This window comes from Drosophila biarmipes, chromosome 3R (genome assembly GCF_025231255.1).
Source record: "Drosophila biarmipes strain raj3 chromosome 3R, RU_DBia_V1.1, whole genome shotgun sequence".
NCBI classification, from domain to species: Eukaryota; Metazoa; Arthropoda; class Insecta; order Diptera; family Drosophilidae; genus Drosophila; species Drosophila biarmipes.
This window is the reverse complement of record NC_066616.1, coordinates 3,504,604-3,519,270: the sequence shown is the minus strand read 5'-3', so window position 1 is coordinate 3,519,270 and position 14,667 is coordinate 3,504,604. Positions and strand designations below refer to the sequence as shown.

General features: G+C 37.0%; 1 protein-coding gene across 5 annotated transcripts in view; it reads right to left on the bottom strand.

Annotated features, from left to right (window-relative positions):
- Positions 1–13,029: 13,029 nt before the first annotated feature.
- Positions 13,030–14,667, bottom strand: part of LOC108032927 (D(3) dopamine receptor) — a 148,919-nt gene continuing 147,281 nt past the window's right edge. For all 5 annotated transcript variants that reach the window (XM_050889516.1, XM_050889517.1, XM_017106997.3 and 2 more), the window contains one exon: positions 13,030–13,370. In XM_050889516.1, the coding sequence (XP_050745473.1) occupies positions 13,184–13,370 (187 nt within the window). In that variant the 3' untranslated portion in view covers positions 13,030–13,183. The remainder of the gene's footprint in view (positions 13,371–14,667) is intronic.

Below are 14,667 nucleotides of genomic sequence, written 5' to 3'. Positions count from 1 at the left end.
TCGATAAAAAATGCGTTTGAAAGATCAAGTCCTTTCCTAACCGCTCTTCCGGTCTCTTCGTCCCAGCGCTGTAATTCCTGTTTAATAGTTTCCGCGTAACAGCTATATAGATTTCGAAAATTTCAAAATCTTTTTATACGGCATATAACCCACATGGGGTTCCTTTACCAACCACATAAAATCCCATTCGAGTTCCAAACACCGAATTGAAGAACTTGTAAACATTTTCTAGGGAATAGTAGACAATTCTCCTTTTGGTATATCGATAATAAACTCGATTGCTTAGAATCGAAATAAAAGAAGCGGAAATAAATTAAAAATGGATTTAAATGTTATAAATGTTTCCATATAGCAGCTTATCATCAAGTTTGGGTACATTGAGATCTAGTTCGATGTCTCTGGTTCGCATAAACCAAAGAGCTCCAGAGATCCTTCGAAGTGTCTTCGCTTGCAAAATCCGGATTTTGTTCAGGTTCGATTTTGCAGCGATGTTTGGTGGACGACTTGTACCCATCAGCAGATACGCGGAAAGTGCGTTCTCCCAAAAAGCTTTTCAGCTAACAGCTAATGCAAAGTTGACCACTCTGTACAACTGCTCTGGAGTTCCATTATGAATTCCGGAATCGCACTGGTGACATTCTCGTAGGTGAGCAGCCTGTTCAGGATCAGCCTTTCCATTTTTCCCAGGAATGGTAGAAGACTAATCGGCCTGTAAGAGTCCACGTCATTTGGCGATTTTCCAGGTTTTGGGGTCATAATTATATTCGGTGTACGCTGTTGAATAGCGACACCAGGAACTGCAAGGCCTGATCCGGTAACTTCGAATCGTACTATTGTCCAAAAGGTCTTCACCAGGAGTTTCCTTTGGTGACAGTTTTCCCACAAGGTCTTTCACCTCTGTCAGGTCTCTAGCAGGCAGGCTCATTTGGAATGGAGATTCCAGGAACTCTTCAACTGTTTGTCGTATGCTTTCAGGCGAATAGTCGTAAGGCTTGAAACGTAGATCGATGTTGTTAGCGAACGTTTCAGGTTTCTCTAGGCTCATACGGCACCAGCCATCTGAGGGGTTTCCAATAGCCGATTTTGGGGCTGGCTGAGCATTGTACCGTTTTGTGATGTGCCACAGCGAGTAATTAGAACTAGCATCTGTAGCCAGGTTTTCCAAAGATGTCTAAAGATTCTCTTTTTTTTTTGTACAAGCCAGCCGATTCTGTATGTGATGGATACGGGCGTCTCCTGTTCTTGCATACTCTCTTCTAACTCTTCGCTTCAGATTGAGAAGTGTCACAGTTCTGGGAGGAAGCTGGAGATGTCTAGAGGTCTCCGTATTTTGGCGATTTCTGGTGCAGCCATCTCAGTAGACTGGTTTATCATGCTCATGAAAAGGCTGATGGCATTATCAATGTCAGAAGGTTCCTGGCTGTCTAAGTTTACCTCGCTCGCTTTGAATGCGTTTATATTAGCACCTCTGGCCAGGAGTCGTGCAGGTGTGGCATGCAGTATGGCCAGGATTGGATTGTTGTCCGAGGAGATGTCATGGAACGTCCTTACTTGGAGCCTGTCTGAAGCGTATCCTTTGTTTATGGAAAAGTTAGGGGCGGTCGGTGTTATCAGGGGGTTATATAGGTAAAAAGTGGGTTCACCTGTGGCGAGTACTGCTTACCCCTGCTACATGCTCGTGAGTTTCCCCACCATGCATGTTTGGCATTATAGTCTCCGCCAGGAATAAATTTGCTTCCAAGACTGGCCAGCAAGGAATCAAATTCTGATTGAACCCATCTTTCTCCTGCGGGTAGTTATATCGCCGCTAGTGTGACATTCCCTTCTGCAGTTTGTAGTTGGACCCAGGCAAGGGATTGTAACTTAGGGAATCCTTAATGATTACTGCGTAGCCACCTCTGCTGTTCCCACTGGGGTGATGAGCATGGTAGATAAGATACATGCCCTGACCAGCGTGCATGTAAGTTTCTGTGGCAAGCGTAATGTCTATGTTATGAGCGCTGAGAAATATTTGAAGCTCTTAGATACTTCGATTAACCCACGAGCGTTCCACAATCCGATATTTAATGCTGGTTGAATCATTTCGGCAATCTCTCAATGGGAACCTTGACCAGCTCTCTGAAAGCCTTGTTAGACTCTGCATTTTCCTGCATCAGCTTAAAAAGAATGTCCAGTTATCCCAGTCCTTGCTTGCATATCCTTGGGTCTAGCTATATCAGCATACGAAATATTCGTTCTAATGCCTCAGCTGGTATGAATCCACGCGTCTCAATGTTTTGCTTTTTGTTTTTTTCTATTCTGACTGGGCAGCCGTGTTATTTTTAGGGACTCTGCTACGTTCGCAGCCTGCTTAAGGTTAACATAGCCGAAGCCGTTGTCAGTGAGCCCCTGTTCTATCTGTGATTTCGGTACGTTTAAGTGGATTCCTTTAAGCACTACCCTGTAGGACTTGTATTCTTTTAGCTGATGGTGCCAGAATTGGCAGTCTAGCGTTGTCTGTGTTTTTACAGCTACCCGAAAAGCGTCAAAATTGGCCGTATAAGTTCTGTAGACACCAAATTTGGAAGTGCGAGTGTTGTAGTTTGAGGAGCCAAGAGATTTTTTCAACAAGACCGGATCGCTTACATTCGGTACACAAATAGCAGGGATACAGATATTTTCTATGGCGACTTTATTTTGAAGACTTGGCCTTATTTGAGGATGGCATTTAAAGCCATACGAAAAGCAAAGGACCCACATTTCATGAAGTTTCAAAAAACAAGTGAGATATTACTGGCTTTATTTTATTTTGTACTTGTGAAAAATAATGTCATCTAAAAGTTCTGCCAAGAAGGCGGACAGCTAAATTACCATCTCTGATATCTAGATCTCTTTTGTTTTCCTTAATGTTTAATGAACTGTAATCTTTTAACTACTGGCCCGAAGAACCTATAGCTTTGCCAACAATTTGCTTAGTTGATTATAAAAAACCGTATGCTAATAACGGTTATTTGATTAAAAAATAGGCATTTTTGGCCATAAATCGGATTAGCTGGTGCAGAGTGCTTTGCAGGAATGCTTAGAACAAGCAGATTAGACCCTAGACTAAACGCTACTTTTAGAATTCCAGACTTAAAGTTGTACTCCTTGGATGTACGTTACATGTGGTGTAACCAAGATCTTGTGTTTATGCGACCATGCCCGGCACTGGAAAGTACTTCCTGTAAAGTTATTTTTAGCGTGACCAAAGAATTTTTTACTTTTTTGCGGTTTTTATTTATTTATAAAACTTTGAAATTCTTGTTCTTGAACAGTTGTTAGTTACTACGGAAAGACACAGTGTGAAATAAATATCTGCCTGGGTGATTACATTGAGGGGTATTTCTCTCTAATCGAGTTTATTTTTAGGAACGAGCATTGTATTATTACCAAATACAGTAATCTCTTAAATGTTTCTATATAATTGATTCTACCTCTAATCATAGTTACTACCGGTACTAGTGGAGTAACGAAAAACTATGTGACAGGTTAAAGGCAGCGTTTTCAACCCTATAAAATAAGCTACATGCACATCTCTATCCCCCTCTTTAAGTTTACTGAGAGTTTTTCCCTGTTTTATTTTATTGTTGTAAATTTTTATTTATTTTTTTTTGTGACCGAAGAATACAGACTTAAACTAGCATTTTTACATGAAAGTCATAGTTTTCGATCATTTTTGCACACTTTTGTTTTATTTGTATGAAAAGCTTAATTAAACTCAATCTATCTTATTACATCTATTTGTAGTACAAATAGGTCATAGTTTTCGATCATTTTTGCACAGTTTTATTTATATGTGGGTTTGGAATTATATCGATTACTATGTCAAGTATGGTGATACGAAAAGCATTATTAAACTGAATTTATGTTATTATATCTATTTGAATATTAGACCACTTTTGGCTCCCACAGAAGTAATATGACAATCGGTGTAGCATATTTTATACCCGTTAGGTAGAAGAAAGCGTTTCCGACACCATGACATAACCCAATAAATTTTGATCAGAATTTCCGTATGTTCTTCTGTCTTTGTAAACGCTGTGATTTCGGAAGCTATTGTAGATAGACAATTGAGATTTCTGCCATGAACAAACTACCGCAAACTGCGGCTTCTACAATTTATAAGCTAGAAAAAATGTTACTCAAATGAATTTGTCTCATCAATACCTATGGATTGATCTAAAAAAGTTAGCTATGCGCACTCTAACGAAAACATATAAAGAAATAGCTTTGAGCTTGATGATGCTTTACAATCCCGCTTTGTTGTTGTTATATCTCCATCACCCTTTTGCTGTTCTAGGAACTGTCGTCTCTACGTAGACCATAGATAAGTAGTTATGTAAGCGAAGACTTGGAAAAATAAAATCAGTTTTTATACAGAACTCAAATGTGAAGGTTGTTTTCCTTATTACAGGAATCCCTTCATTTTGCTCCTTTAAGACTTTGATTCCTTGCGGAACAATTGGGCAGACTACTCTGCAGTTTTTCCCCACCAGTGGTATGAGACTCAGAAATATTCTGCACCTTAAAGATTCTGTCAAGTGCTAGACACTTGCAGCTACAGGTTGCAAACAGATTCGCACGATTGTTTTCTCCCACCAGTAATAAGAGACAAAAGTGTTGGACAAAAAAAAAGCATAAAGATATATAAAGAGTCGTTTTTGTTTTTATAAAACACCTTAAAAATTCTGTTTTTTTTTTAACAGCTACAGGTTGCTACCTTTTGAGCGTTTCCGAGGCCATAACATCGAAAAAATAAAACATAAAAAGTGTGTGTTTTTTTATAAACTAAAAATAAAATTTGTTTGTTTATAAGGCGTGTTGGGGGCCACCATTAACAACATTAATTAACACTTGTTAAAATCAAGAAAAAATAAACGCAAGTGAAAAAAAAATTTATAAAATATCCAATAAGTTCGATTAATATAGATAAAGTGCCTACAAATGCTAAAAGCCGAAGAGCTAGCAAACTAAAGTGCATACAATGCTGCATTAAAAATTACAAAAACCTGCTAACAAAACAACAACAAAAAATAACATCTTAAAAATAAAATTGAAAAGAAGACCCTGTTAAGGAATCTTTAACTGTAATGGAAGAGGAATTAACTAAGCTGCCAAAAATAAAGATACCCACTTTCTTTGGTTATTCAAAAGAAATGGTTCTGTTTAATGAGCACAATTATCCGAAGACGTTGATGCAGTTTTTGCCCACATAATACTTCGGAAATTTAATAAGGATTCTCTAAATTTGTATGAGAGCCATATAAAAAAGACAAAAGAAATTCAGGGACCTTCTGATGAAATGGAGTTTTTAGAGCAAAGACTCAGCTCCATTTCCTCTTATAATAAACATATGAGAAAAGAGTTTCAAAATAAAAGCAGAAAAGAAAATTGCTCTTATTGTAATCTTCCAACTTCTAAATAATTTAGTGATAACAAGTTTGTTGAGGCCCTGGAGGAGCCTGGAACTTATTGAGGTCAGACTGAATAAGAAGATGTGAGCTTAAATTAGAAAACGACATACAGATTTTCACATCATCTGCATACATAAAAGTGGTGCAGTGGGACATCACCTGTGGGAAGTCATTAATAAACAAAATGAATAGTAGTGGTCCCAGGTGACTACCTTGTGGTACGCCTGAAGTAACATTTACTTTACATTTAGAGAAGATACTTCGTTTTTTAACAATACACGTTGAGATCTATTCGACAAGTATGACGAAATCCAATCAAGTAAGTAGGGAGGAAATCCAATGAGAGATAGCTTATAAATAAGTAAAGAGTGGTTAACCGAATCGGACGCCTTGCTGAAATCGGTGAATATGACATCTGTTTGTTTCTTCTGGAGAAAACTACAATGAATTAGACACGAAAATTCGAGAAGATTCGTAGAAGTAGAACGTTTCTTAACAAATCCGTGTTGGGAGGTTGAAATAATTGAACTACGCATATGCTGAATCTGACAGGTTACTAGACGTTCGAAAAGCTTTGGGATCGCAGACAGCTTGGCAATACCTCGGTAGTTACCAACATCAGTTTTAGAACCTTTCTTGTGAAGAGGGATTAAAAAAGATGTCTTCCAAACACTTGGAAAGAATGGCAGTTGCAATGAGAGGTTAAATAGAAAGTGATTGGGCCGCAAAGAGATACAGCACACTGTTTGATTATGCAACTCGGAATTTTATCCGGACCTGCAGAGAAAGACTCATCAATAGTCAACATGCCATTTAGAACATCACTGATTTTAAAAGGTGGGATGTGATATTATTAATGTGGGGCAAAGCGTATGGATAACTAGTCGATGAATTATAGGAGAGAGAAGAGTATGTAGATTGAAAGAAAGTAGCAAAGAGGTTAGAAATGTTAATATCGGAAGATTCTGAAAGATTACCCAAATGGAGACATGGCGGAAATACATTAGATTTTATTTTAGAATTTACAAAGGAATATAATTTTTAGGGTCAGATCTGATATTTTGTCTACATTCAGCAATATACTCAGCATAACATTGATTATTGGATATTACGAAATTAGATCGGGCAACAACATATTGGGAAAAATCTGTAGCGGACCCGGATTTTTTATATCTTTTAAAGAGACGCGATTTTGTGTTTTTAATGTAGGACAAATGCCTGGAGAACCAAGGAGGCTTTAATGAGTTTTAAACGGTAACTTCGGGGACAAAGGTATCTAAGGCAGAGCAAACCGATTCATTAAACCAAAGAACTGCTCTATCAAGGTCAGTGAATGAGTATAAGGTCGACCAGTTTAGGTGGTCAAAGTGGGAATTTAATCCCATATAGTCAGTTTTCTTCGAAGTTTCAAAATTTATATCAACGTTTAGACATAGAGCAGGATGGTACGAATCTTCCGGTGTGGACACAGGATCGTATCTGGAAACGGTTGCCACAGACACATCGCTATAACTTGTCCAAGTGACAAATTAGTTAACCCATCTATAAATTCATGTTGATTTTCAAGCCATGAAAGATAAGGTGGGTTAAAACACCCAGAACAATAAGTTGATCGGCGTAAGGAATAATTTCGGAAGAATGAGAGTTTAGTACCGCAATTAGAACGCCACCGCCACGAGTTGGGCGGTCTAATCTGTTAATGGCAAACTTGTTAACGAATATATATTGATCAACAGTTGTGTTGAGCCAGGTTTCAGTTATAGCAATAATGTCAAAATCCAGCAAGGTGCTGTCAGAGTAAACTTTTTTTAGTTTCCCCAAAAGACTACGAACATTCTGATAAGCAACAGATATTGAGTGATTTAGTTTTTTGCATCAACAGATTTGGGCTCCTGAGATGGTGCCTTTGCGGATGTATTCGTGCATTATAGTGTGCTCCGGGCAAATTGTGGGACCTAAAGCGTTATAAAACATAGATTCTGGAAGAGTAAGATATCACGTGGAAAAAGATATCACGTAGGTTGTTTGAAATTAAATTTAAAGACACTTATACTATTAGGTTGTGCAACCAATTTTTGGCACAGGTAGCTTTTAACACAATCAGCTGTGGCTTCCAAATTAAGAAGAGAAACAAAGACCGACCTATTAGGTGCAATGCCTCTGAGGCATTGGTGAGGTGTTGTTAAAGGCGAAGCTAGACTGCAATCCCGATGTGCCCGGCCCAGCTGAGTTGTCGACAGCCAAGATTGAATTCAGGCACGCACTAATAGGTGACGGAATCTGTACCAACTGCAGCAATGCAGGAAGATGGAATTTGCAGTATTGTCCGCAATCTTTCGCTTTGGTGATTCATTTAGCAGCTTACCATCGAGAAATTGAGTCTCCATAGTTGAGAAGACTTCAAAGCTGCTGGTCAGCTGTTTACGAAATTCTGTAAGCGCATTCCTTGTTTGCCTCATGAAGGCTTTCATCTCCTGTGTAAGTACGAGGCAGGTAGGGCAGAACCAAGTTAAGCCGCATCTCTTCGAGATCAGATCAACTACACGGCCATTCCTGCGCATTTTACATGAGCGCAATTGTCGCAAAGTCAACAAGACAAATAATTATCTCCAATAATAACAGCAATTGGCGAGCAAGTGTAATGAACAGACTTGACAAACGGCGATAGGGAAAAAAAATCAGTTTTTATACAGAACTCAAACAAGGTTGAAGGTTGTTTTCCTTATTACAGGAATCCCGTCCCGCAGAAGAACTTTTCTTCCCAACTATTTCTTGCGCTGAAATATTTAAAGAAAATTTGACCTATGCAAAGAAAGCAAGATCGAAAATTCGCTTTTTCGACCGTCGTTGCGCAGTAGCTCCCAAAGTCCTTCATATGTACAAATTTTATGAAATGCAACGAATTCAAAATTCAATTTCGATTTCGATTTGAAAAAAATCAGGTGCTGTAACTGCTGCAAATGTGAGGGATAATTCATTTGTTGACGGTCTCGTACAATATGACGATGGATTTTACTTTTTCAAAGGCCTCCGTTCAGCTCTAGCCCACTGGGAGGCAGAACAAATTAGACAAATTGGGTTACCTACATTCTTCATAACCCTCTCTGCTTCTGAATCCAAATGGAATGAACTTTTAGTTATTTTATCTCTATTATTGGATAGTAGACACATTACTAAAAAGAGGCAGAGTTCTTTTTAGCGCCCAAAAGGCTAGATTAATACGATCTGACCCATGCTCCCGGTACTTCGATTACAGGTTCCGACAATTAATGAAATTATTTAAAAGCTCGGAGATATTCGGTGAGTTAAGACTAGTTAATTATTATTAGAGAATCGAGCTTTATTGACCGTATCATTACTACCTGCCGGAATAATCCTGAATTGCAAGAAGTAATTCAATATCAGCGCCATAAGCACAGCGCTTCATGTTTAAGGGAACTGCGAGAAAACGAAGCCAACCTTGAGAAATACAAAGAAATATTTTAAAAAGTTAAATAGCTATTAAATTCTGGTGCCGAAGAAGAATCTGCCATATTTCATAATTTTAAATATTTTCTAGGCCGTCTTGAAATTTTATAGGAGGAGTACAAATTCGCCATTCGGTCTAGCTTAAAAAAGCCCCAAGTAGCCAGGCCAGTTTTCTGATAGGTTGCTGAATGCTTTTAATAGAAATATTTTAAGCTTGCATAGAGCAAACATGGATATTCAATTTATCTTAGATCCTTACGACTGTTGTAGTTATGTAACTATCTATATAAATATATCCACCGTGTCGTGTCGCAATTGCTTCGAGAAGCAATGACAGAAATAAGCCATGGAACTGAATCCGTCAAGACAAAATTTGCAGCATTTGCCCAAGAAGCTGCATACAAAATTTTAGGCTTACGCATGTCTGAGGCTAGTAAAGGTAATGTTTTTATTAACACTTGCCATCCATATAAAAGGGTCCGAGTAGTCCGATCTAACGGGGAATTAGAACAGCTTCCCGAAAACTCAACAGATATTTTTGAGCGAAATTTACTTGATCGATAAGTGCAAAGACATGAAGAACTAGAGTCGTTATGTCTTCCGGAATTTGCGGCTTGGTTAAAATTCTGCAAGCTAAATGCACGATCAGAACAGTCAAACGAAGAATATAATGAACCAATCGACTTTGATGCAGATGAAGAAAATAACGGGGCTGCTCAAATAATCAAAAAAGACATAATCATGCTCTAATTCTTAGGTGGGTTCGCTTCAGGTGGGTTCTCCATCAGATTATTTTAGAGTGCACGTAATGCTCTTCTTCCCGTGGAGAAGTGAAGGACAGAACTCATTTCGAACGACAATGAAAGCACATTTAGAAATAATTTTGAAATTATTGAGCGCAAAAAAGAACAATATGATTTGTTTGACGACATGGAGCTAGAGAGAGTTCTTCAAGATCTGCAAAATGTGAATAGAGAAGAAAATGTCCCCCATCCCGAAGTGCCAGCCTCTCAATACCTTGACGAAGAGTTCAGGGCTTTGGCAGTACCCGACGTCGGACTAAACGTAAATGTACTCCAAGATGAAAATGATCCAGAAGATGGCGAACTGCCTCTTATAAGACTTCCTCCGATGATATCTGACGATGACCTTTGCTCACTGACCCGATCTCTGAACTTTAAGCAGCGCCCGTATTACGCCCACGTAATACATAATGTGGCAGCCAAAAAAACATTTTATGAATATGTTGGTAGAGGGGCCGGAGCGGTCCCTAATATTCTGGCAGCAGCTAACTCTTGGAATAACTTTAAGTTTTTCGAGTTAACGGAAATTTTGCGACGACGTGACGACTAGATTTGGAGATACAAATGTCCAAGTAGAACTTGCAAATTTAAGAGGGGAAAAGACTTTGACTACGCAATATGAATTTTTGGTCAATGAAAATTATATCTCTTTATATTACCACAACGTGGAATCTCTTCGCGTGCATCGCGAAGATATTGTCAACGACAACATTATTTGTTCTGCAAACTTTTAATGTTTTGTTGAAACCTGGACTCTTCCACAAAAAGTAAACTTTAAGGGATTTCGACATTATAGGAAGAATTAATAACTATCGTTTGGATGGTATTGGGAAGAGCGGAATACTTATTTATGCTAAGCAACACATCTCGCAAAATGTAGTATTTCTGTTTGAGACAAGAAATAGCTGTAAAAATTTTAATAAATTGTAATTGGTTAGAAAAAAATAATTTACTGTGTATGGTTTTTTTAAATTAATTTAATTTGATCTCTCTACGTAGTTTTAAAAAATTATATATTTATAAATCATAATAATTTCCCCCTCGTGGATTGTAACCTTGACGTGGTGTGGGGGCTGAGTACGTGAATTTTTTTTGAAGCTAGCAACAATCTTAAAAAATGTAATATGGTGTTACTAATATTGATTATTTCTTATAACTGCAAGGGTATGCCAAATTCGGATTTCCGAAGTTATCTTCCTTTCTTGTTGTTAATTAGTTTTGAATTTCGAATTTAATTTTATCAAAATCGGACGACTATATCATACAGCTGCCATATGAACGATCGGAAAATTGGTGAAAAAATAATATGAAACAAATTATAGCTTCAGTGTTTTTTGACATATTATTACTGCGGCCTGCAGTCCGCCACCAGAAGGGTGTGCGAAGCCGACCAGTATAGGTACACGAAGAAATGAAAATTTACAGTAAAAGTCCGATTGTTTCGAGTGCATAAATCGAAAGCTATTGCAAAAACTAAAAGAATTGCATACCAAGACTTCAAGAAAATCAATTGATTTGGGAGAAAGAGTGGCGAAAGTGTAAAAGTAAAAATGTAGAAAATTTAATCCAAATTGAACAAAATTTAGGGAAACTGCTCAAAATTTAAATTTTATTATGTATGTCAGTTTGTCCCAAGAATTTATTTAAGAGTACTAAAAATTCTAGATGACGTTAAGCAACTCAATATAGGAAACATTAGTTCTGCCACTTTTGGAAAAACTAGCTGGTTTGGCAAGAAAACAGCTATAAATAGTTACAAATTGTATAACAATAACTTGAGAAGTGCTGAAGCTACAGCTACAAGCTAAAAAATTATGGGATACCGATTTTTTTTTTAGATTTTGTTAGCTTTAAAATTAAAGGTGTATACCCCTTAAGATTCCTTAACTTTTGACACATGACACATTCTTGAAAAAAACCCGTTTGATTTTGTATACAGTTTTATTTTTGCTTATTTTTTGATTTTTAAAAACTACTTAAACGACTTAAAGTTGTTAGCCCAAAAAATTGTTGCAAAAACAAAAATGTCAACATTTACTAGTTCAAAACATCTAACACTGTCTGAGCTTTGTTTTTAGCTTTGTTTAAAACAAAAACTTCTCATACCAAAGAAAAACACTTCTTTACGAGGATAAAATTTAGTGAAGATCTCACTTTCAATTTTTGTGACGAAAATGAAAAATACGATCTATCAAATAAATACACTTCATAAATTTTTTAAATTCGGCACGCTGCAATTTAATATGCCTGTGATTAGCTGTTTGATTTAATGAAGAGTGCCGAATGTAAAACAATTAGAAAGTGAATTTATTTTGTAGATCGTTTTTAATGTCACTGAAGCTAGCAATAATCCTTAAAAATGTAACATGGTGCTACTAACGTTGATTTTTTCTTATAACTGCAAGGGTACAAAAACCTCGGCTTGCCGAAGTTAACTTCTTTTTTTGCAGAGGGTATAATGATTTCAATCAGAAGCTTGCATACCAGTAAATTATAATTATAATGTTGGTATTACTTGGCGTATAAACGTATACTCTTGACAATATAATTCTTTTAATACTTGAGACTTTCGAACAAAAATGGTTGTTAGGAATTCAGTTGATTTCAAAGTAATATTTCAACAAAGTTAAAACTGAAAAAATAAAATTTTTGACTTCTTATTGTTTTAGTCTGCACATACTGCAAAAGGGAAAAAATATGTGGAAAAACTCGTCAGTTAAATGTGTAAAAGTATTAATAAGATCTTTAATATTTTTACGTTTTCTTTTCCTTTTACTTCCAACAGAACAATGTATTTTGTAGAATATGGTGATGAAGGGACGCTACTATAAGGGACGCTACATATACTAGATATCTATAATTATATTATTTCTATCATTTAAATGATAATTTTATATATATACATATACCTCATATATATATATATTTACATATACCTCATATATAACTGAAATATTCTGTTTTGTTCTAAAATAAAATTAATATTCTTCTTTCTTTTGTGAAAATTGTTTTAACATCTGCTCAAAGTCAATTCTTTACCATACCCTAGAACTTTTAAAAATATTATGTTAAAGGTTTACGCCAACAGCTTTAGGATGTTTTAGAAATTTGCTAAAAAGATATCAGCGACTTTCTGGTATTGAATATAATACAAATTTCGTTAGTCGCGATACCTAAGTCATTGTTACTATGGTTTTAGCTGCAAGGCAATATAATATTTGGTTCTCCGATGCTGTAACCGTTTTGATTATTGTTTTTGTATTTCATTTCCATATATTACAATGATATGTGATGAGCTTTAAGGTAAGTATTATGCTTCGTAGTCGTCAATTTGATTGTAATTTTTTATTGTATAAGTTAGCATGAATCTCCCTGAAGCTAGCATTCTCTGTGACTAGCAGCTAGTAACTACAGATGACCCCGTTTGATTTTAGCCATTTCGTCTTTATAAATTCGTAAAAGAATGGGAGTCCTGGCGGCTCAGCACTCGTCATCGGTGATTGTGTAGCTGCCTCGGAATTCGTTTAATGTCGTCGCATTCGCCGTGGATGGTGTCATCAGTGGCGCCCCATGGAAGGATATGGCTAGCGGCAAGGCCGAGGGGGCGCACAGACTCGCAGCGCCTCGACCCTCCGTCACGGAGCGGTATCGCAGCGGGCGGCCGGACCTAGAAGTGGATAACATTAGCTTAATCAAAAGAATTCTAGTTAAAAGTGAAAGGGGAACTCTTTTTAGTTGCATATTAGGGCGGTTGTCATTTCTATAATAGGGGAGTCTACAAATCTAAAAAGTATGTATAATGTTATAGGAAGCGTTCTTAATCTTAGTCATTAGCCAAGTCGATCTGGCTTTTTCCGTCTGTTCTTATGGGCGCTGAGATATCAAAAGCTAGAATGTTGGCATACAGATTCTTGGGCTTTCAGTGCAACTCAAGTTTTTTGCAGGAGGTTGCCACGCCCACAATAACACACACTCTAGCGGGCACCTGCTAAAAATCATTGAAAGCGTACCACTCCTAAAAAGCTATTACCAAATAATATAATTTTTTGAAATTGCTATGTATCCATACCTCACGCACTGCCTTTAGCTGAACAACGGTTATATAATAGGCGTTTCCATCGACTACCGCCTATTGTCTACCAATCTACTAAAAGAAAATATCATAAAAGTGAGTAACTGACTTTGAATTACATTTTTGAGCACAGATTAATCCTGAAATCAAATAGTCCTAGTTATACTTTCCGAAAGAAAGTGAAGTATGAACTAGAAAGTTGAGATTACAGGTTTAAATTCCTTATCTAAGAGAAAGATTGTCACTCGAAAACGCCACGGCCTCTCTGTTGCTTACAAACCTCCCAAAACTGTGTCTCATAAGTCCTAGTAAAACATTTTACTGAAATGTCATTACTTGTCGATTGACCCAAAAAGGAATTCTCTCCGTTCATGAATGTATGTATGAACGCTGATATCTCGAAAACTATGAAGGCCATAGGTTTTGGACAAAGACTTTAGAATAAGATTATATTGGTCCTTGGTTTGGACTTCAGTTTTCGTAGCTTCGTATGCAGCGAATGAACGTTGTGGACAACTGTGGCTTCATCAGTTTTAATATAAAAAAAGGAACGACTACTTAAATGTTTCTATCTCCTTGTTACCTATCGATTCACATAAGAGTTTCGTCAATACTTATCGACTGATTAACAAAAAAAATGTGGCACGCCTCCAACTTTTAATTTGCCTGCCGCCCTTATAACCATACATTAAGATCACATGTTTGCTTCAGCCAAGTTCCGCTCCAACTCTAACGACCAAGAGACGCAAAAACTTCACTTACATTTGTGAAGATATTTTTGTAGTGTACATTTAATTTTTATTTGTAAACATATATCGATTTGCCGCAAGTTGATTAAATCGGATTATTACTTGACAAGTTAAATTGTTTAGGTAAGCAATGGGTATATAAA